This window comes from Python bivittatus, unplaced genomic scaffold, assembly GCF_059951505.1.
Source record: "Python bivittatus isolate LINGU-HERP-01145 unplaced genomic scaffold, Pbiv_v1 ctg000480_np1212, whole genome shotgun sequence".
NCBI lineage: Eukaryota > Metazoa > Chordata > Lepidosauria > Squamata > Pythonidae > Python > Python bivittatus.
The window spans coordinates 91,692,056-91,714,201 of record NW_028277075.1 but is presented as its reverse complement, the minus strand read 5'-3'; the positions used below and the strand labels follow the sequence as shown (position 1 = coordinate 91,714,201).

At 35.8% G+C, this 22,146-nt stretch overlaps 1 protein-coding gene across 1 annotated transcript in view; it reads left to right on the top strand.

The window, feature by feature from the left end:
• Nucleotides 1-21,532, top strand: part of LRP1B (LDL receptor related protein 1B) — a 715,984-nt gene extending 694,452 nt beyond the window's left edge. The window contains exons 89-93 of the mRNA XM_088145133.1: nt 11,312-11,388; nt 12,868-12,958; nt 14,013-14,151; nt 16,315-16,413; nt 19,948-21,532. Of these exons, the coding sequence (XP_088001259.1) occupies nt 11,312-11,388; nt 12,868-12,958; nt 14,013-14,151; nt 16,315-16,413; nt 19,948-20,088 (547 nt within the window). The 3' untranslated portion in view covers nt 20,089-21,532. The remainder of the gene's footprint in view (nt 1-11,311; nt 11,389-12,867; nt 12,959-14,012; nt 14,152-16,314; nt 16,414-19,947) is intronic.
• Nucleotides 21,533-22,146: the final 614 nt, after the last annotated feature.

Sequence of the window (22,146 nt, the reverse complement as noted above, 5' to 3'; positions counted from 1 at the left end):
CAATTGTGCAAGTTCTCCCACTTAAAAAGATGAGAGAGGCCTGTAATTTTCATCATAGGTATACCTCAACTATGAGAGACAAAATGAGAAAACAAATCCAGAAAATCACATTGTCTGATTTTTAAAGAATTTATTTGCAAATCATGGTGGAAAATAAGTATTTGGTTACCTACAAACAAGCAAGATGTCTGGCTTTCACAGACCTGTAACTACTTCTTTAAGAGGCTCCTCTGTCCTCCACTCGTTACCTGTAGTAATGGCACCTGTTTGACCTTGTTATCAGTATAAAAGACACCTGTCCACAACCTCAAACAGTCACACTCCAAACTCCACTATGGCCAAGACCAAAGAGCTGTCGAAGGACACCAGAAACAAAATTGTAGACCTGCACCAGGCTGGGAAGACTGAATCTGCAATAGGCAAGCAGCTTGGTGTGAAGACATCAACTGTGGGAGCAATAATTAGAAAATGGAAGACATACAAGACCACTGATAATCTCCCTCGATCTGGGGCTCCATGCAAGATCTCACCCTGTGGGGTCAAAATGATCACAAGAATGGTGAGCAAAAATCCCAGAACCACACGGGGGAACCTAGTGAATGACCTGCAGAGAGCTGGGACCAGAGTAACAAAGGCTACCATCAGTAACACACTATGCCAGGGACTCAAATCCTGCAGTGCCAGATGTGTCCCCCTGCTTAAGGCAGTACATGTCCGGGCCCATCTGAAGTTTGCTAGAGAGCATCTGGATGATCCAGAAGAGGACTGGGAGAATGTCATATGGTCAGATGAAACCAAAGTAGAACGTTTTGGTCTAAACTCAACTTGTTGTGTTTGGAGGAGAGAGAATGCTGAGTTGCATCCAAAGAACACCATACCTACTGTGAAGCATGGGGGTGGAAACATCATGCTTTGGGGCTGTTTTTCTGCAAAGGGACCAGGACGACTGATCCGTGTAAAGGAAAGAATGAATGGGGCCATGTATCGTGAGATTTTGAGTGAACACCTCCTTCCATCAGCAAGGGCATTGAAGATGAAACGTGGCTGGGTCTTTCAGCATAACAATGATCCCAAACACACTGCCCGGGCAATGAAGGAGTGGCTTTGTAAGAAGCATTTCAAGGTCCTGGAGTGGCCTAGCCAGTCTCCAGGTCTCAATCGCATGGAAAACCTTTGGAGGGAGTTGAAAGTCCGTGTTGCCCAGTGACAGCCCCAAAACATCACTGCTCTAGCGGAGATCTGCATGGAGGAATAGGTCAAAATACCAGCAACAGTGTGTGAAAACCTTGTGAAGACTTACAGAAAACATTTGACCTCTATCATTGCCAACAAAGGATATATAACAAAGTATTGAGATGAACTTTTGATATTGACCAAATACTTATTTTCCACTATGATTTGCAAATAAATTCTTTAAAAATCAGACAATGTGATTTTCTGGATTTTTTTCCCCATTTTGTCTCTCATAGTTGAGGTATACCTATGATGAAAATTACCTGCCTCTCTCATCTTTTTAAGTGGGAGAACTTGCACAATTGGTGGCTGACTAAATACTTTTTTGCCCCACTGTATACAGTACCATGCAAAAGTTTTAGGCAGGTGTAAAAAAATGCTGTAAAGTAAGAATCCTTTCAAAAATATAAATTGTAATTGTTTATGTTTATCAATTTACAAAATGCAAGAGCAAATTACAAAGAGCAAAAGCAAAGTGAGCGAACAGAAGAAAAATCTAAATCAAATCAATATTTGGTGTGACTACCCTTTGGCTTCAAACCAGCATAGTTCTTACACTTGCACACTTTGTACACTTGCACAAAGTCAGGGATCTTGTAGGATTAGAGTCAGGTGTATGATTAACCAATTATACCAAGCAGGTGCTAAGGATCATCAATTTCATACGTAGGTTGAAACACAGTCATTAACTGAAACAGAAACAGCTTAAAACTGGCAATGGAACAGCCAAACTCTGCTACTAAGGTGAGGTTGTGGAAGACAGTTTCATGTCACAGGTCATACACCATGGCAAGACTGAGCACAGTAACAAGACATGAGGTAGTTATACTGCATCAGCAAGGTCTCTCCCAGGCAAACATTTCAAAGCAGACTAGGGTTTCAAGATGTGCTGTTCAAGCTCTTTTAAAGAAACACAAAGAAATGGGCAAAGCTGAGGACCATAGATGCAGTGGTCGGCCAAGGAAACTTAACGCAGCAGATGGAAGACACATCATGCTTACTTCCCTTCGACATCGGAAGATGTCCAGCAGTGCCATCAGCACAGAACTGGTGGAAACCAATGGGACCCAGGTACACCCATCTACTATCCGGAGAAGTCTGGCTATAAGTGGTCTTTGTGGAAGAATTGTGGCCAAAAAGCCATACGTCCGACATGGAAACAAGGCTAAGCCACTCAACTGTCTACAAAAACATAGGAGCTGGGATGCAGAAAAATGTCAGCAGGTGCTCTGGACAGATGAGTCAAAATTTGAAATATTTGGCTGTGGCAAGAGGCAGTTTGTTCACTGAAGGGCTGGAGAGCAGTAAAATAATGAGTGTCAGCAGGCAACAGTGAAGCATGGTGGAGGTTCTTTGCAAGTTTGGGGCTGCATTTCTGCAAATGGAGTTGAAGATTTGGTCAGGATCAATGGTGTCATCAGGCAGATCCTTATCCATCATGCCATACCATCAGGGAGGCATGTGATTGGCCCCAAATTTATTCTGCAGCAGGACAACAACCCCAAACGTACAGCCAATGTCATTAAGAACTCTCTTCACCATAAAGAAGAACAAGGAGTCCTGGAAGTGATGGTTTGGCCCCCACAGAGCCCTGATCTCAACATCATCAAGTCTCTCTGAGGTTACATGAAGAGACAGAAGGATCTGAGGCAGCCTACATCCACAGGACATCTGTGGTTAGTTCTCCAAGATGTTTGGAACAACCTACCTGCCGAGTTCCTTCAAAAACTGTGTGCAAGTATACTTAGAAGAACTGATGCTGTTTTGAAGGCAAAGGGTGGTCACACCAAATATTGATTTGATTTAGGTTTTTCTTCTGTTTGCTCACTTTGCATTTTGTAAATTGATAAACATAAACAATTACAATATATATTTTTGGAAGCATTCTTACTTTACAGCATTTTTTCACACCTGCCTAAAACTTTTGCACAGTACTGCACATCCCCACACAACTACATGAATTACTAAAGTTGCTTTTGTACAACTCATTGTAATATACCTTATTTTCTATACTACATGCTTTGTTTAAATATCGCTTAGCTCCAACATATTTCAACTTTCTCAAATTTTATGCTGATTTTACATAACTTTCCTGAATGTATATAACTCTTGAAAGTGTTTGTAGCTGAGAGAAATGGATGGCAGTGAATTCCATTAATTCTTCTTCCTTACTATGAAGTCTGTTTTAGTAAAGACAGATGTCTTTCCTGTCCCAAATCAGCAGCATTTGTTTTCTAGGATTTCAGTAGAGTTATGTCTAATGACATGATATTCTAATAGATTTATGGTTTTAAAACAGCTATTGCTATCATGTGCATGTTTATTTTCAGAATAATTCTATGGAATCTTTTTGATGATAACACCATTCAAAAAACTTGGTACAATGTCTACTTGTTCATAAATAGGAAGACAAGGTTTTGTAAAGTAAGAAAACATGGAGATGAAAAAGCTGCCATCGTGTGATTCCTCTAACTCAGAGCTTAGCAACTTTTTCAGAACCAAGCACCAATATATAATTTTGCATCATCAACAGACTAATTAATTAATTAAAAATACTCAAACCGTTGTGATTGCCTGGAGATTGCAGTGATCTCATTATAAAATGTGATATTAGAATGCCAACACCTTACCTGCTCTGGTCAAAAACTCATAAGATCTCATGCAGGTTCACTGGACTTATATGTTCCATGCAACCAAACCTTGATTTTACTTCTTTCCTCTGACCACTGTGAAAACCATTTAACAGAATGCATTGTACTCCAGATGTGAATAGGGCTGGGAGAAAAATAAAGGAAAGGTTTGTCATACAAAAAGTTTTCATCAGAACAAAGAAATGTTTTAGCTGCATAGGAGCTTCCCATAATATCATCCCATATTTATAGTGCATAGAATTTGGAATTGTGTGATGGGCCTGTTCTTTTGTGTGAAATGGGTATGACATGGTTGAAATAAAGCACATTTGTTAACTAGAAACTTTAACTACTTACAAGAAACATAAAGATACAAGTTACTACGATAGCAAGGGTAGTATAGAGATTCTAATCTATCTTCATCCATGGAAGCTTTTAGACCAGTCATCTCCCTCACCCAACCTATGGAAGTTGATGTAGGAATGGCTGCCTTCTGGAACAGCTTGCTCTGTCATCTCAGATTGGCCCTGTCCCTGCTGGTTTTTCATAAAGCATGGATGTGCTCCATGGTCTGGGGATATGGAAATTAGATGGCCCATTGAGAGGTCTCTGTTAAATGTTTTGTTTGGGTTATCCATGGTGACCATTGTTGGTTTTGTATTCTTTGCTAATATTTTTTAAAATTATTTTAACATGTTGTTAGCTGCCTAGAGTCACATACACAAGATGGGTGACCATATAAATCAATTTGATACATACATACATACATACATACATACATACATAAATAGGAAGAGAGTGCTATATATGCTACCTTGAGTTTCATATGTAAGGAGAGATATATATTTTACAAAAACAAAGGACACTGTAATAACCTCTGGAATGTAACTTTAGCACAGTAGCTAAGAGTTTTGCTTCATATGGATGAGGTTGCTCGTTTGAAACCCAGCAAAAATGTTGAAAATGCTAAAACAGCAGAACCCGGTACTAAAGAAAGAAAGAAAAATCAAAAAGGCTTTATATATTTAGTGAAAGCTAGCTAGGTAGTTAAAGGAAAGAAAATAATAAAGGGGGAAAATACAGTTTTTGCTGAGTTTTCAATCAGCAACCTCTCACATACTACACAAAACTCTAAGAGCTTCTAAGACCTAAGAGATAAGGGCAACTATTGTTCCAGTCGAATGAGTGTTCCTTCTTCTGCAAGGTAGCCAGTGAACTGCTGGGGTTAGTCTACAGGATGAGGGAATACGGCACCCTGGCCAAAACAGACAAAAACATTTAGGAAAAAACTACTTGCAAACAACAACAGGTAATCGTATACAGAAGTCAAATTTGTGATATGTGGGATGTGAGTGAAGGCTGATGTCTGTTTTTACCCTCAAAAAATGTTTGCTGTCCTATTCTGGTGATAGGGTGACTGGGCAAGGAGAATAAGCCTGTATTCAAACTCCAAAAGATGCTTTGGAGGGGGCAGGAACATAGCATCGTTCTGTAACACCTTAAGGAATCTGCATCTGCATCATAAAACTGCTAAGCCATCCTGAACAGGGGTACGGCTGCTTTATGATATTGAAAACATGGGTTTTACTGAAGACTTGGGTGCATATTTTGGAGGCTGAATCTAAAGAGCAACAAAGCCAAGTTATGGACGTTTCATATAAAATATTGTCCTGAGAAACTTTTAAAAAGAAGATGCAAAGAAAAAGAGAAGAGAAGAGAAGAGAAGAGAAGAGAAGAGAAGAGAAGAGAAGAGAAGAGAAGAGAAGAGAAGAGAAGGGAAGGGAAGGGAAGGGAAGGGAAGGGAAGGGAAGGGAAGGGAAGGGAAGGGAAGGGAAGGGAGGAAGGAAGGAAGGAAGGAAGGAAGGAAGGAAGGAAGGAAGGAAGGAAGGAAGGAAGGAAGGAAGGAAGGAAGGAAGGAAGGAAGGAAGGAAGGAAGGACAGTTGCATTTTAAAAGCAGAGAAATGCATTAACAGGAAAATGTATGCATAAGTGCTGAATTTCTTATTATTATGTAATAGTCATTGCAGTTGAATTCAGTGATTCATCTCTGCTCTTTCTTCTGTAGCCTATAGCTTTCATGCAAAAATTGCCCCGACCCCTTCATCCTTTCTTTCAGTGGAAAGCCTTTGTACAATTTCCCCCCTTTCTTTAAAAACCCTATCTTGTATGAGTTTTTGTCTATGTATTATTTATAAAGGATGCCTTAAAAAAAATTGACAAAGATTATCAATAAAAGAAGCAGGTCCACCAAATGCTAGTATGTAATAAAAACATTTTTATATCTCTTCAGTAGAAAGAATCCAAAATGTGACCTGGGGGGAAAAAAAAGATAACTACTGGGCTATAATTAGCTGAGTCAATGTCAGGCCTATTTTGTGATCCTGAAAGATAACATACTGATGTCTCTTATCATTGTCTTATCTAATTTATGCTGGATTCTCAAGAATAGATTTTAGTTTTCTCTAAAACATTTGTTAGTCATCACTCTAGTTAAGTATCTTATGGGAAACAAACATCAGTATTTTGTAAATTAGTTGCCGTCTTATACTTTTACCAAGTTAGTAATAAATATTTTATATTTAAATATATACTGATTGATTTATTGATTTATTTATTGATTGATTGATTGATTATGTGTCATCAAGTTGTTGTCAACTTTTAGTGGCCACATAGATAAATTTTCTACATGACAATCTGTCCCTAACCTGGACTTTCAGGTCTTCCAACAGTGCACTCATTGCCAACGTAACTGGATCCATCCACCTTACTGCTGGTTGTCCTCTTCTTCTCTTTCCTTCCACCCTTCCCAGCATTAGAGCCTTCTCCACAGAGCTAAGTCTTGCATAATGTGCCCAAAGTAGGATAATATGAGCCTGGTCATTTGTGCCTCTAGTGAGAATTCTGGGTTGATTTGTTTAATGATCATATATAACAATATAATTTTATTGTTTATCCTTTTAATATTATCTTCCAGTAATAATTTGTATTTTAAAACAATAAATTAAAATGTTATTTGAACAGAATTTTGAAAACCAGGTTGTAGATACATTTTGCCAGCTGATAAAAAGGTAAAATTTCCCTTGAGTCAGGGAGTCTTGATTCTTAGTCACTACATGGAATGTCCATGTTGTTTTCCTGGTAGCAATAGAAATAGTCTGTCGTTACTATCTTCTGGTGGTGATGGTTGTTGTTGTTTTAATTCCCCACGTATACAGCCCTGGGATTTTCTGGTTGCCTTCCATCCAAGTAGTAATCAGGTCTGATCCCACTTCACATTCAGATTGCCCAGGTCAGCTAGGTACTGCCATTTGATATAACTGAAATAGAGATTTTGCAGTGTAAATATGTTGAGGTGGCCAGATTTTATTTGGCAACATGCTCACTGTAAGATAAACTTGATTTATTATGTTAAAAATAATTGTTTGAACAAACAAGAATGAGATCAGGTTTTTAATATGCTTTTTAATTCTTAACTGATTGGCATGGTTTACAGTATGCTAAGAATAGGCTAGTTGTCTACAACATTACATTTTATAATGCATCATTACAACTAATTCAGCTATACTAAAATATGTTACCTTGAGAAAATTCATTAATCAATTAGTATATTTAATTGCATTAGAGCAAAAGCAAATTTAATAATATTAGAGCAAAAGCAATGACTATGTTGTAGATTTTGTTTTCTTTCATAAACTGAACAAGGAATAAAATTAATATGTTAATGATGATAAATGCCACAGTTACAGATACAATCATACTAAATATTAATTTGCAACAAGTGACTATTTCTACAAAATGCTACATAGTGATCACTTTTTATTATCTTCCTAAGGCAAAGTAGCTATCTTTGAAAAGATAGTATGGTAATAGCAAACAGAATATCTCTCTTCCTTTATTCATAACTCACAGACAGAATTAATGTTTATTAAAGGATTGACTTCTCAATGGTTTGTTTTGAATCTTTGTAGGACAGATGTTCATTATACTGTATGTGACTGCATGCTCTGAAGTATGCTTTAATGTTTCTACTCCAGTTTCCTTCTGCCAGCTATTTAATCTCCTTTTCATATTGGTAAATAGTCATGAAATAGCTTTCATTTCGTATCTTGTATGTCATTACTTCTGTGCAAGTTGCCATATTTGGCCATTTTAAGGGATCTTTATGCTGTCCTCCCACCAGTCTGCAACAATTCCAGACCAACAGGGTTTATGAGTGGTATACTACTTCTTGGCTACAGACCACAATCAAAGGATCTATAAGTTAGTTCTGTGAACCTTAGGACATGGAGAATTGTCTGTCTGTCTGTCTGTCTATCACACACATACTCTAAGAGTCAGATAGTACAGAATTAGATAATGTCTGTCCCTCCTTTATGAACAATTTCTTCCCTCTTCTAGTACAAGTGCAGAAATTACCATGTATTTGTAAGGTTGACAAAACATCTGCCCTATATCTGGAACCTGGAGCTATCCAGAATTAAAACTCCCAGCAACTGCTAAATGGCTATTATGAGGGATGCAGAGAGTTGCAAGGCAGTAAAAAGAAGAAACATTGGATCTACCCCACTGATGTAAAGTAAAGAAAAGTTGTGAAAGGGAGGGTTACGATCATATAGAACTACTCTGAAACCATTCAACTGGTACCATGATTGAATTTAATACTTAACGTAATTATTTATATGATTTATAAACAATGTGTAATTGATAATCAATGAGTTTATCCATTTGCATTCAAGACGGGTTTATACTTTATAGTTCTTAAATATAATTGCCCATTGTATGTAAACCTGTCCATTCCATGAGATGTAATCGTTTAATGCAATGTTATTTTTCATTCTGCAAGGACAGATACTTCAATCTATTTCATGAGGTAGGATCCCAAGTATACCCTTTTAATGCCACTCTTAGAGAATGTAGCAAGTAGATGGCATGCTTGTCTAATAGGGGTAGCTCTAGTCTTCCATACTGTGAAGTTGATATTACCTTCTTTTTGCAATAAAAACATTTTCCCTAGTCACACCTGCCATTGTGTTTATTGCCTTTATGTCTTTCTCTTTCTATGTGTGTGCATATACATACAAGCACACATACATATATACATACATACATGCCATAATAAATGTTCCTACAGTTCAGAAACTGAAAAAAAAATCTTCTTGAGTGTAATATTTCTTATGAGAATATTCTTCTGGCACAAATCCATCCAAAGATGTCATCAAAATGGAAGCAGTCACTGAGCATATATTTGATTTATTCTGGTAGTTGTTTCATAGCTTGTAAATCCTTCCCCCACCCCTTTTTGTTTTGTTTTCCACTTTCTTCAGTTAAGGCAGAATTTTTTTCCCATAAAATAATTTGAGATATTTTCTTGTCATTGAAGAAAAAAGTGCTATTAAGCAAAGTTGTTCCATGACATGATTTTTTTCCCATGTAATAGACCTTTTACTTAAGGGTTATGAATTATATACCATGTTATATAAAAAGCTTAGAAGAAAACCTGGGGAAAGAGGGTTTTAATTAACATGTGTATTTAAACTAGAAGGATTCTATGAAGCTTGGTCTCCTTTACATACATGATTTGTATAACTGTTAGAAAGGAAAATATTTTTCTAGAATTATGTAATGTCTTGAACAATTAATGTACAAAATTGTGGGGTTTCATGCATATTTTAAATGAGAAGTTGATTGACTGATTATGTGCCATCAAGTCAGTGTTGACTCTTAGCAACCACACAGATTTTCTCCATGAAAGTGAGAAAATGTGCATGACTAATTAGACTGTATATACTTTCTGACATGTCAATAGTGACTTATTTGAAGGTTTAAAAAAAAATAGTAATAGCAATCACATTTTATCTCAAAGGCTGTGAATTAAGTTTAAAGGAATTAGATTATATTTGAATTTTAGAATGAAGCTGAAGAGTTGTGACGTGACAGCACAACACTTCTATCATCTCATTAGGAACATAGGAAATTGCTTTCAACCAGTCAAACTATTTGTGATTATTCTTCATTCCTGATGACTTATGCAAAGACTATAGCTTGCCACTCAGTTAACTGAAACATTTTAATTGTATGGGTTATAATTAATGTAAGTGAAAACAAACCAAAAGTTGGAAGAAAAATCATTTAATGTTAATGATAGATATGTTTCTCAGTAAGCATCATCTTAAAAGAGCGAAGAGGGAATGCAAATTGTTAAGTGGGTGCTGCTTTACAGCTTTTAATAAATGAATATATTAAAAATAAATGACAGGTCTCCCGGTCTTGGAGACTCCTGATATTTAGGTAGATCAACAGGAGAGCCCCTTCTCAAGATGGAAGCTTGACTTATTGGGTACCCGGAGAGCCACAGAGATGACCTTTGAGAAAACTATGCTAAAATGGTTACAAAAACAAAAACATGCTATATGCCCGGGAAACAGAGAAAGCATAAGAAAGAAGCTCAGATTGGCTCTACTCCAATTCACAGGGGTATAAGAAGGAAAGAAGATAAAATATACTCAGGCTTTCAAGATTCTGTTACTATAGCCTATACAGTTCCAGTCAAACTGATGGAATCTGTTTCTTGAACTGGCCTACCTTGAAGGGCTGACAACAGGAAAGGACTTTCTTCTCTGTGGCTCCCAGCCTTTGGAACGCACTCCCTCAGGAGATCTGTTTAGCTCTCATTCTCAGTATTTAGGGAAAGGATAACATTGCATCTCTTGCCAAACCTGTAATTGTTAACTACTTCAATAACTGATTTTAATTTTAATTTTTATTTTATTTGCATTTTTTAAACTTTTGTACTTTATGTTTTAGTCATTGTAAGCCATCTTGAATGGTGGAATATAAATAAATATGGAGTATAAATGCAATAATAATAAAATAAAAATAAGTTTAAGTCAAATGTTTTAATCAAAGTATTCAATCAGTTAAAACCTAGCATTAGGTTATATTAAATGACACAACAAGGTGTTCATTTCAGGATAGTATACTCCAAACTTGTCATTTAATAAAGCTTTTAATTTTTATTTTCAATTGACAAAAGACAGAAGTAATTGTTCCTATTATAATCCAGAATATAAATAAAATATTTCTATTTTGATACAGCTATTAGCTAAAAGTAAATTCATTTTAAATTTGAACATATTGTACAAGCCAGATATTAGTTATTTAGATATCTCTGATTGCTTCCTGGTTTGAAATATAGAACCATCTACTAATAAAGACCTTTATAATGGCTTGTATTTAGTTTTTGTTCTAATTTCATAGTAATTAAAGATAATCAAGGAAGCTGTCTTTATTAACATTTCAGTATTATATTACATGTTATATCTATATCTATCATAAAGTTAGAATAATAGTTGATACTCAGAAACATAATTCATGTTGGTTGTATCTAACAGTTATATAGATAATTATTGCTATGAGTTAACTTGTTATCTTTATTTATTTATTCTAGATGCCCTACAAACTGGTCAGGTACACAGTGTGAAAGGCCAGCTCCTAAAAGCAGCAAATCTGATAATATCAGTACAAGTAAGTTGTTTTTAGTTAATATACAGTAACAGCATTTAAGCTATTATTTTTATTGTATATATTTATAACTGTGGAGCTCATTGTCCTTTCAGTTTCTCCACATACGCAGAACATGGGGAGAAAGGAAAGGAAGGGTAATAAAGGCTCAATATTGAGCAAATAGATTTGCATAGGCTTAGTTTCAGTTGGTGGGTGAGGACTATACAGTTTAACCAAAATAGAGAACATCATGGGAAAAATAGACTCTGAAGTGTCATTTAAGGAAGAAAAAGAATACCATGCAATTGCAATGCAAGATAATTATTCAGTAATAAATAAGAATGATATCTGTAGATCTGGAGAAGCAAAGATGGCAACTTTGAATATAATTGGAAATGAGGATATACACCCAAGAGAGATTGTGGTCATATAGAAGAATTATGATGGGTTGAATTTATATCCAGTTAGTCAAACTTGATCCCTCTGAATCAATATGCATTAAATTATGACTAACTCATCCTCATGACTTCAGTGGGACCTAAATTCAGCAATCTAAAATACCTGGTAATAAATTACATATAAAACAAGCATATATAATTTGAGTTAGCTCCACAGATAACTTTCAGATCAGTAAAGGATGAGCCTGGTGGCTTCAATCCAGCAAACTGCTAAAAAAGAGAGAGAGAATGAGAATGATGTATAGAGTGAGAGAGGTGTGACCCATTCAAATATGTTCAGATAGTTAATGAACTTTTGTGTAGTTTCAACTATCAAAGCAAATATGTTTTGGAGGGCATGGGAGTGCTCATGTAGCACCTATCTGTAGCTTCTTAAACTGAGACATCTTTTCCTGGGACAGCACTGATACTGGGAAGAGATGTGTTTAAGTAATTGCAAATAGATATTATGTGAGTGTCCTTGCATCTTCTGAAGCATCTTTTTGCCTATGAATTCAAAGTGCTGCACTACCCAGTTTATTAACTTTCAAGGGCCAATTAAGAATTATTTCAGATTATAAATCAAAATATATTCTATGCTTGACATATGGGATATTTTGTTGTCTATCTATGTTGTGTTAAAACTGATGTAGTGCTCTGCTGTGATAAACTGGTGAAACAGAAATAGAAGATTAATTGACAGACAGATTCCTTGACAGACATAGGGAAATTAGAAGATTGTCAGATAGCAATGAAATAGACACAATGAAGTTGATTTATTCAGTACTTATTTTACTGAAATGGGCCTTGAGGTGATATTTAGAAATAGCAAGCAAGCAAATTATGGCTACAGTGGAATAAGGTAATGTACAGTAATATATTGAAACCTGGTATGTCATACAACTCTTCAGATAATGTACAGAATTTAATTCTATTATCCCATCTATTTGTTAACACTTGATCTAATTTGTATTAAAATGTATGTTTGTTGAAGTATTTTTCAAAGTTAGCTTCCCAAGTGTTAGCTTCGCAGTAAACAGAGTGTTTCTATTATTTGTTGTAGGAAGTATTGCAATCATTGTTCCTCTTGTCCTCTTGGTGACCTTGATTACTACTTTGGTAATAGGTTTGCTCCTCTGTAAAAGAAAACGAAGGTAAGCAGCAGCAGCATTAGTATTATTAGTATTATTATTAAGCATTTCCTAAAGTTTGTGGCCAAAAACTCTACATGGATATGGCAAAGGAGTCACCAAAAATTGGCACCCAATTTATGGAACATCATCCTCTTCAAGGTGAAATGGCTCCATCCCTGTTAATTTTCTGTAAGTCCCTCAAACTTGGTTATGTTATTAGGCCTGGGGGTCCCAAGGGAATGGTGAATTGCTGAGCTGGCTCCATTGCTGTAAATATCTGTTGCCCTCTCCTTGACTTTTTAATCATAATATTAATATTTTTTTACTTATTAACTGTTTTTATATTATTGTTTTATAGTTTTTTATTGTACACCACCCAGAGTCATGTTTTGTGAGATGGGTGACCATATAAATATGATGGATGGATGGATGGATGGATGGATGGATGGATGGATGGATGGATGGATATCAAGTTCAACTCAAAGGAAATTTTGTTTTACTTTATAGTAGCTGAAAAAATCATCTTTTCTTTATAGATCTTTGAGGCAGCAGAAACATAAAGCACAACTTGTCCTCAAGGAAAAATGTTATGTTGGCAAAAATTATGGACAGGGATTGAAGAGAAGTTTAGGAAAAAGAGAAACATTCTGTTAAGTTTGAGTTTGATATGGCAGTTAGACATCTAATAGGTATGTCAAACAGGCAGTTGAAAATAGAAAGATACCAGGAATCATCATTATATAGGGAGTTATGAAATCCATGAAATGGAGTGATGTTACTGAGAGAGGTATGTGAAGGAGAGAGAAAGAAGGGGGGAAAAGAAACAAACAAGGTCTTAAGAACCAAACTCCAAGGAACTGCCATGGAGATGGGGAATGTCATGGGACAGTTTTCTTCCAGTGTTATCATTGAATGAGCACTTGCACTTGTACAGTAACATGTAAATATATGCATTCCCCCCTCCCCACAATATAGTCTTTCAGATCACAGATTGAGACCTTTCATAGGAGAATATTTTAATAAGTGTTATTTATAGACAGTGTTTTATTTTCTATTTTCCTCTGATGTATTGTAGGACAAAAACAATCCGACGACAGCCAATAATAAATGGAGGACTCAATGTAGAAATTGGAAACCCATCATACAATATGTATGAAGTGGGGCATAATCACAGTGAAAGGAGTCTTCCAGAGTTCACATTAAATCCAGAAAAGGTAAATTAAATAAATATCTGTTACTTTGCTTTCCCATTCATACTCTGTGGCAGTGAACTACTGGGTTGGGATGAGATCCAAAAGTGCCTGTACATGAATGGGAGGAGTCCTTTCAGTTAGGGAAGAATCTATGATCCAGCAAAGGCTTTTAGTTATGGAAATGGTAGCAGCCAATTTTCACTGATGCCCTCTGTCCCTCCAGCTCCTCACCAAGTTTACACTGTTCCAAAGACTCTTCCTTTACTCCAGTAGAGAACAGGGAGAGGCACAGGACAATCTTTTAAAAAACCTCAATCCTTTTCATTTGCAGAAGCCTTCACTGGATCCAGTGCATTATTGGTATAATACTTGATCTATGATGATTCATTCACAGCACTAAATCAACATTTGGAGAGTTGCACTCTTCAAATGAAGATGTGATGTGTGGAATGGTTCTATATTATATATGTTAAAAGTAAAATAAGACACTGCATTCTAAATTATAGTATTGTGTGTGTTTGTTACCCCTCTTTAAATGTGCTTCTGTGGGACATTCAGCGATCTAAAATATGCAGGTTTAAAGACCAGTGATGGAAATAGCTGTATTTCTTCCACTGCAAGTCTGGTTTATTTCAAGAAATCTTGTTTTTGTAGATTATACTTCCAATTCTCCACTTACAGGAGCAGCAGAATACCATCCCTAGATGATTCTTCACTGATAGCACAAGTATAATAGCAAGACAATGAGTAAGCAGAATCATAATCTATAAACATAACAATGGCTATGAACTGGTAGGATACAAATAGTAGTATTATTACTTTCCTGGACCAGCCTTAACAATCTAATTGGTCCAAAAATTTAACTTTGTAGACCAGCAGATTTCTCTAAGAATTTCACAAACAATGATTGAAAGTACCTGTTAATCAGAGAGATACACTGCATGAACAAAAGAAGATTTATTTAGTTGACAGGGGCAACAGGCAGTGTTAGACCTATTGTCCTTAAAGTTATCCAAATCATTTTAAAATCATCTGAGGTAATATCTGTTTTCATATCTTGTGGTATCAGTATCTTAAATTATGTGCTGTAAAATAAGAATCAGCTACTGCCTGTGAAATAGGAAGGGCAATCCTGATTTCTATTATTATGCAAAAGAGTTAAAGGTTTCTCATAAACTGTACATTATTTCTGACATAGTATTCCATAATTGCTTTGTTTTCTAACTTAAATAGGCAATACACTTTAGCATTTTATTAAATAGAAACAGTGGCAGACTCAATGATCTCATGTTCATTTTTTTATTTCTTTTCTGTACTTTTTATATTTCTGTGATGCAGTAATCTGAATGGTACTGCTGCAGTTATCTTCTTATATGTGGTATATTTTCAGGCGCATGTAAGCATTTTCTTGCAACTATCCTTTTTAAAAAATTATACTTCAATTTCTAATAAAATTATTCTTGCAGCTAAGGGAAAATGGTACCATTAGGGCTGGACCATGGGAAGCAGATGATGCCCCTGAAAGTTTTATGGGTTTCCAGTTGATAAAGAACTCTGGGAAAGATGAGTCAAAACTGCTGGAAATTTCCTCCCCTCTTTTCTTTTCTTTTTTTTAACTTCAAGCTGAGGGGAACAAGCAACCATTGTTGGACAAAAGCAAGACATGATAATAGCAAAAGGCATCCCACAAATCCTACCAGTTGTACTACTTCAGGGGGATGGGGGAAGCATACAGAGGCACTCCCACTGTTCCAAATAATAATCACCTCTATGAATTCCTGAAAAGAAGGCCTCCATTAATATAAAGCCCGTGTTACCCCGTGCCAAAACAGTAGCTGAGTAATGGATTGTTTTAGATATGATAGTGAGTTTTTAATCAGTCAAGTATAGACAGTATACCGTACTTGATCTTCTTCCTACATCCGTCACAAAATGAAAATGAACTTGATGCAGACACATTTCCAGTATGAATATCATGCTGAATGTAATCTAAGTAATCTAAGAAAAAACTTTTTTTTTTTTTACTTGTTTCTATAAGGGGGAAAAAAGTTACAACATGTGTTTTCACTCACTTGCTCACTTATGTTTCAGAATGGAGCGGGGAGATGTACTATTTTAAAATCGGGGAGATGTACTATTTTAAAATCAGAAACTGAACTTCAAAACATGCTTTATTCAATGCAGGGCAGATACATAGGGGGAGGTCCTACAGTCTTCAAGCTTCCCCACACGGCACCACCCATCTACTTAAACTCTGATCTGAAAGGACCTCTAACAGCAGGGGTGAGAAATAGTCATTCTTTTCCATGTTCATTATATCACAGTCCTCTTCCAAGAGTTACAAATGTTTCTATGCTTTCCCACAGATAAAAGACATCCCACATATATGCCAGACATATTTACTGAATAATGAATTTACCACATTTGGGCAGCAGAAATCTAGACAATTATTAAGGGGTAATAAAGAGATATAGAAAATGCTAACACTGTTGCAGTCTAGTGGCCATCTTGATTTTTGCAGACCAGATATGATACCCCTACTATTTTATATAAAACAAACTTTCATGTTAATTGTATTCCCATAATTAACATCATATCTACTTGTTCCTCAAAAGGCAACAAGAATAAGCCATGACATGCTAATTTATAGTTTGGTGATATTTTGCTATGCAGCTTTAGTAGTTTATATGATTTTCTCCCAAAGTCAAAACATACAAATTATACTATATTGGAAGCTTGACCTGAATTTAGTTTCACCTAGTTTTTCATTTTTCTGTTCTTAACAGAATAATTCTTCCTCTAGGGCAGATAATGTCAAAATTTAGTTCTCAAAGCAATGAACAGCTACCAGACTTGTGCCAGTAAGATAGAAAGAAGGAAAGAGCAGAACTCTTTCTCTTCTTCTTCAGGTTGTCCATCTCTACCCATTTTCCCATCTGAACCATAAACAATGTCAGCTCTGTGGCTGCCATAGAACTCCCAGTTTGGGATAGATGGACAACTCTCCATGACACCCTTTTTGGATTCTAGCATTGTCTAATACTAGAGGAGCATTGGCTTCAGTCTTTTCCAAAGGCTCACAAAGCAGCAAAAGTGCATATTACAATGACAGGAGTCTCTTCCACTCTAGTTTCAGGGGGAGAGAGATGAAGTCTTTGGTCGGCTTGGATGTTCTCCCAGAGATGACATGATGGCAGTCCAAAAGCATTTGAAATTAACATGTTCATAAATGTGTACTTAGTTTTGATAGAATTTTATGAGCACAATGTATGCAATTCAAAAAAGATAGGTAGCTGAAATCACATTCAAAAAAATGTTCTAAAATAAAGCAATGAAACATTAATGCTCTCAGCTTGCTCATTTGCATCCATTATCTCTAAATAATGTATTGGAAATCTTTGAGCTGTCTTAAATGTGGGTGACATTCTTATTAACCATCCTCACTGGCAAAGATGCATGTATTTATATATTTCATTTTTCATGTGTGTTATGTGATTTCTGTAACTGAAAATCATTTTGCATGTATTCAGTTCTGCAAAATGACTCTTCTTCATAAAAGAAAGAAGAGCTGGGGGGGCAGGGAAATACAACATAGAGAGTGGCTGATCAGATTAATTGAACAGACTTTGTTATGGTTTTATGCTGAGCTTCTCTGACCATGAATTATTGTGCTCCAGCCAATTTTATAGTGTATAACACACAGTGTGCAACCTAATCCTATGCATGAGTTTAATAGTGCTTACTCTTTAATAAGGGAGTAAGGAAAGCATGGAAAAGTAGACTTAGTTATATTGTCATGGCAATAATGATGATTTTGATAGGGTTTGAAGGCTGAAAATGTGATACTTGAATTCAGTCATGAATTCATGCTATGAATCTTTCCAATGTATCTCTCAGGAGGCTTAAGATCAGAGTGACCTTTGTTTATCTCAGTGTTTGAATCATGCTCTCCCTCTTAAGATCACCAGGAAAGTAAACTCATTTAAGCACAATAGATAATATAAAACATTTTGTGGCACACCTGTAGTGTGCTCTGAAATGCTGGCTATGTTTATGGCTGAAAAAAGAGCATGTCAGCAAAATGTTTCTCAGAAACCAATTCATTTGTTTGGCCAGGTGCCATTTCAATAGAACTTAATTTTTCTAGTATCAGATATTGTATTCTAAGTGGGGATGCAACATAATTATTTGAACTGTACACTCAACTACATCCTTTTTGAAAGATACACTTACAGAGAGATGTACAATAGATCACCAGACAATAAAAAATGGGCAGAAGAATAGTTAAAAAGCCAGACAAAAAGCCATCGTGTCCTGCATTTAGTTCATAGTTGTCAATTATATCACAATAAGAAATCCACATCAGGAGATGAACATAGTAGTTTTTGTTTTGCATCAACTTGTATTAGGAGCTATACTCTATATAGCCATCACAACCAATACTTACTGACAGTCTTATGCGCCATAAAATAATCATCCATAGAAACAAACAAATAATTTAGAATAAAATGCAACTTTCCACAAATGAAACATAAATTCACATCTTTCATGTTCTTCACCCTGAAGCCCTTAGTTGCCCCTGAAAAACTATTTCAGAAGGCTGAACTCGTAAGCTGTTAAGGTGCAATAAACAAGGGAAATTGGGCAGAGGAATCTTGTAGCACTCACACAAGATTCCTGAATTTATAGTTTCCCTTGTCACTGCAGTATAGTTGCACAGTCTACAAGTTCTATTGATCCCCCAAACTCCAAATAGAAATTTCTAGTGGTGGGTACTGGAGCCAAAGGGAGATTTAGGCAAGGAGAAAGTTTAATTATTCAAGTTCCTTGCACGATATTGGATTTCACCAATATATTCAAATGAAAATTACTTCTCCATCTGCTCTTTGCATCACCACTCGGCCCTTTCATGCACGTTGCTCTGGATACTGCTGTTCTGCTATACTTCCAACAATAACCCTCTTGGAAGAGCTCCATTTGAAAGTCAGTTTTATGTACCTTTGTAAAAGTCTAAATGCGCTAAGTGCATGACCTGTAGAAATATGCACATAAATCTATGTGTATGCATATACACAGTCCACATTAGCCCAAACATATGCAGAACGTGTCTGCTGCTGTTACTTCCTCCTGTCTCTCTGTTTTATTTAAGAGTAACTTGGTGATACAACTGCTAATTCCAGATCATGCTAAAAAACAGAACTTGGTCTAAATTAAACCATAGTAGGCACTTGGGAAGTTAAAATAAGCCATTACAGTTCTTGCAGGGTAATGAACCCCCTTATGTTTTAATAGCCTATTTCAAGCTTCTCTGATTTAGATCAGCATCTGGATCAGGGAAGGGACCCATCCAGGTCCCTCCCCTTTTATTAATTTTTTGTTTGTTTGTTTGTTTGTTTTAACTTGGCTGGTTTGTTCATTAGTATCTATGCTAGAAGAGTAGAATAGACAATTTTCTTCTTTTACTTTAAGGGACTTTCAGAGAAGAATCCTTTGGGACTTGTCAAGCACAAACAGTCATTCACGCTCCATGAAAGAAGAGTATATCTATTGTAAATCAAAGCAAATAATAAATTAGACCATTTATGATGTTTCCCTTCTCTGTTTCAAATAAATTCAGGTTCTCCCTTGTTGCATGTCACCAGTTATGTACAAAGTGTGTCTCATGAAATATTTTAACAGCCCCTATTCCTTGGCTTAATAATCTTCCCCTAGTGTCTTGTGATGTATGCATGTTATGTTCCTTTTATGATTAGCAATTTTTCACTTTGGGGGCTTATAGCAATCTAAATAACAGCTAATATACTTATCTCTTTTCAGCCAACAAACTATTCCAATCCAGTGTATGCAAAGTTATACATGGATGGGCAGAATTGCCGAAACTCCTTAGCAAGCATGGATGAAAGGAAAGAACTTCTTCCAAAGAAAATAGATATTGGCATAAGGGAGACTGTGGCATAATCCACTGTAATCTTTTGTATACTGTATAAATGTATAAAATATAAGGATTACTTTTCTATGTACCAACAGTATTATAATTGTTTTGGCATCAGCATTACTTCTGGATATTTTTTCAATTTGGTTGGTGGTTATCTGGGTCTTTCTTTTGCTGATGACTTGACTGACCATTTGTATGGTATTTTTATGAAAAAAAAACTGCACTACAGTACAATTTGCAACAATGCTGCTGATATAACACACACTGAATTTGTTAAAAATTTAAAGAAATCCTTTGTAGTGTGAATATGGGCAATCTATTTTGTATGAATTTTTCCTTTGGTTTTACTTAATCTACTGAAGACAATATCTGCACTTTTCCATTATATAGTCTGAAGGCTGTAGTACAGTGTGTGAATTTGTTTTTGTTTCAAATAGTGGAAGTATGATTGGGTTGTTTACTCTCTTCGTGCTCATTAGAAATTCACTTCAGAACCTTAAAACTATAGAGAAGCTAATTTCACAATCAAACATAACTTGCTTTTTCAATTAGCTTTAGGTTGCAAAGAAGCTATGAGTACTATAGAAAACATCTAATGGTCTGCATGAGCACAGATTATTCCGTTTTGGAGATTCAGTGATTGTCCAAGCTATACTAAACATATATGCCATGTAAAAATCCTTCATATTTAGTAAAATCTTAGTGAACTTAGCGATATACCACTTTGCAAGTGGTGAGACCTTAACAGATGTGTGAGAAGGCCTATTCTGTAGTCCTGTATACCTGGATCACAAGAGGGTGTTGCCCAGCCTGCACACACGTTATGCATTTCTTTAATCAGTCACAGGCATACTTTGTGTATGATGAGTTTCCCTATGTTGTCAGGAGAGCAAAAAGCCATAAGCACACACATGGAGAACAATATTCTTAGGAAGAGTGAGGAAACTCCACCCTTTCAGAGAAACATTACAGCAAACAAGTCTTCATCCTTTTGTATCTATCGACACATTATTTAAAAGCAAGTGTGGATAAATTTTAAAAATTCTTCGACAAACCTCAAGCCCACATTCTCAATAGTGGAGAGTGTAAAATGTAATCAGTTTCCAGCACTTTCTCTGGTATTAGCTTATTTTATGTTGTTATGAAGAATAAAAAGAAAAAAACAAAATCAATACAATATTTGCCTTTTTTTAATTGTAGCAGAAAGATGTCATACAACTTGTTTAGGATGTTAAAAGACAACCACCCATGGAATTTTTTCTACATAACTTTAAGGCACAAAATATTTCTCATACCTGTATTCAAAGAACTAGAGGGCTTTTCATTCCTCTGCGACACATTACTGATTTTAGCTGTCATGATCTATTAATCTAACAGAATAAATACATTTGTGGTGGCTCTATTCCCTTTGTACAAACATTGCAAAAATAACAGCTGTTTTATAAGAGATTTTTTTGTTGTATTCTGTGCATGCATACTACCTATTTCTAAACTTTGCCATGTTGAGGCCTTTATTAAAAAAAAACTTGATTCAAGTAATACAAGTGCAGTTTTGCTTGAACAATATTATGCATATTGCAATTTTCAGTTTTTCAGTTTAAAACTGTTCAATTCTTAAATCAATTCCATTTTACTCGGTTAAAAATCATTATTCTGCTTACATTTCCAAAACTGAAATATTATATATTTTATAAAAAGATTGGCTTTATTTAAATGATACATTTTGCTATTGGACTGAGCACTTTAAATACAAAAAAAGGCATTACATAAGCAACATAAAGTAGAAAAAAAATTAAAATGAAGTGAATACTATACTAAAAATCGCATTCCAGCGAGACCTCACTTTAGTGGATCTCTCTGCAATAGGCTTTGGATGCAACGGATGCAATTCCCATTGTATATTCATCATTTCACATCCAATTAAGGAAATGATGAAAACAATGTAATTTGCCTAATGACACTGCAGGGGATGGGGGACTCTCTGGCCCCCACTGGTCTATTAAATAGAGGTTTCAGTGTTCCCTAAAAGCACGAGGTGGAGGTGGAGGTGTTGCTTTCATCAGAGATTAATTTGTAACACC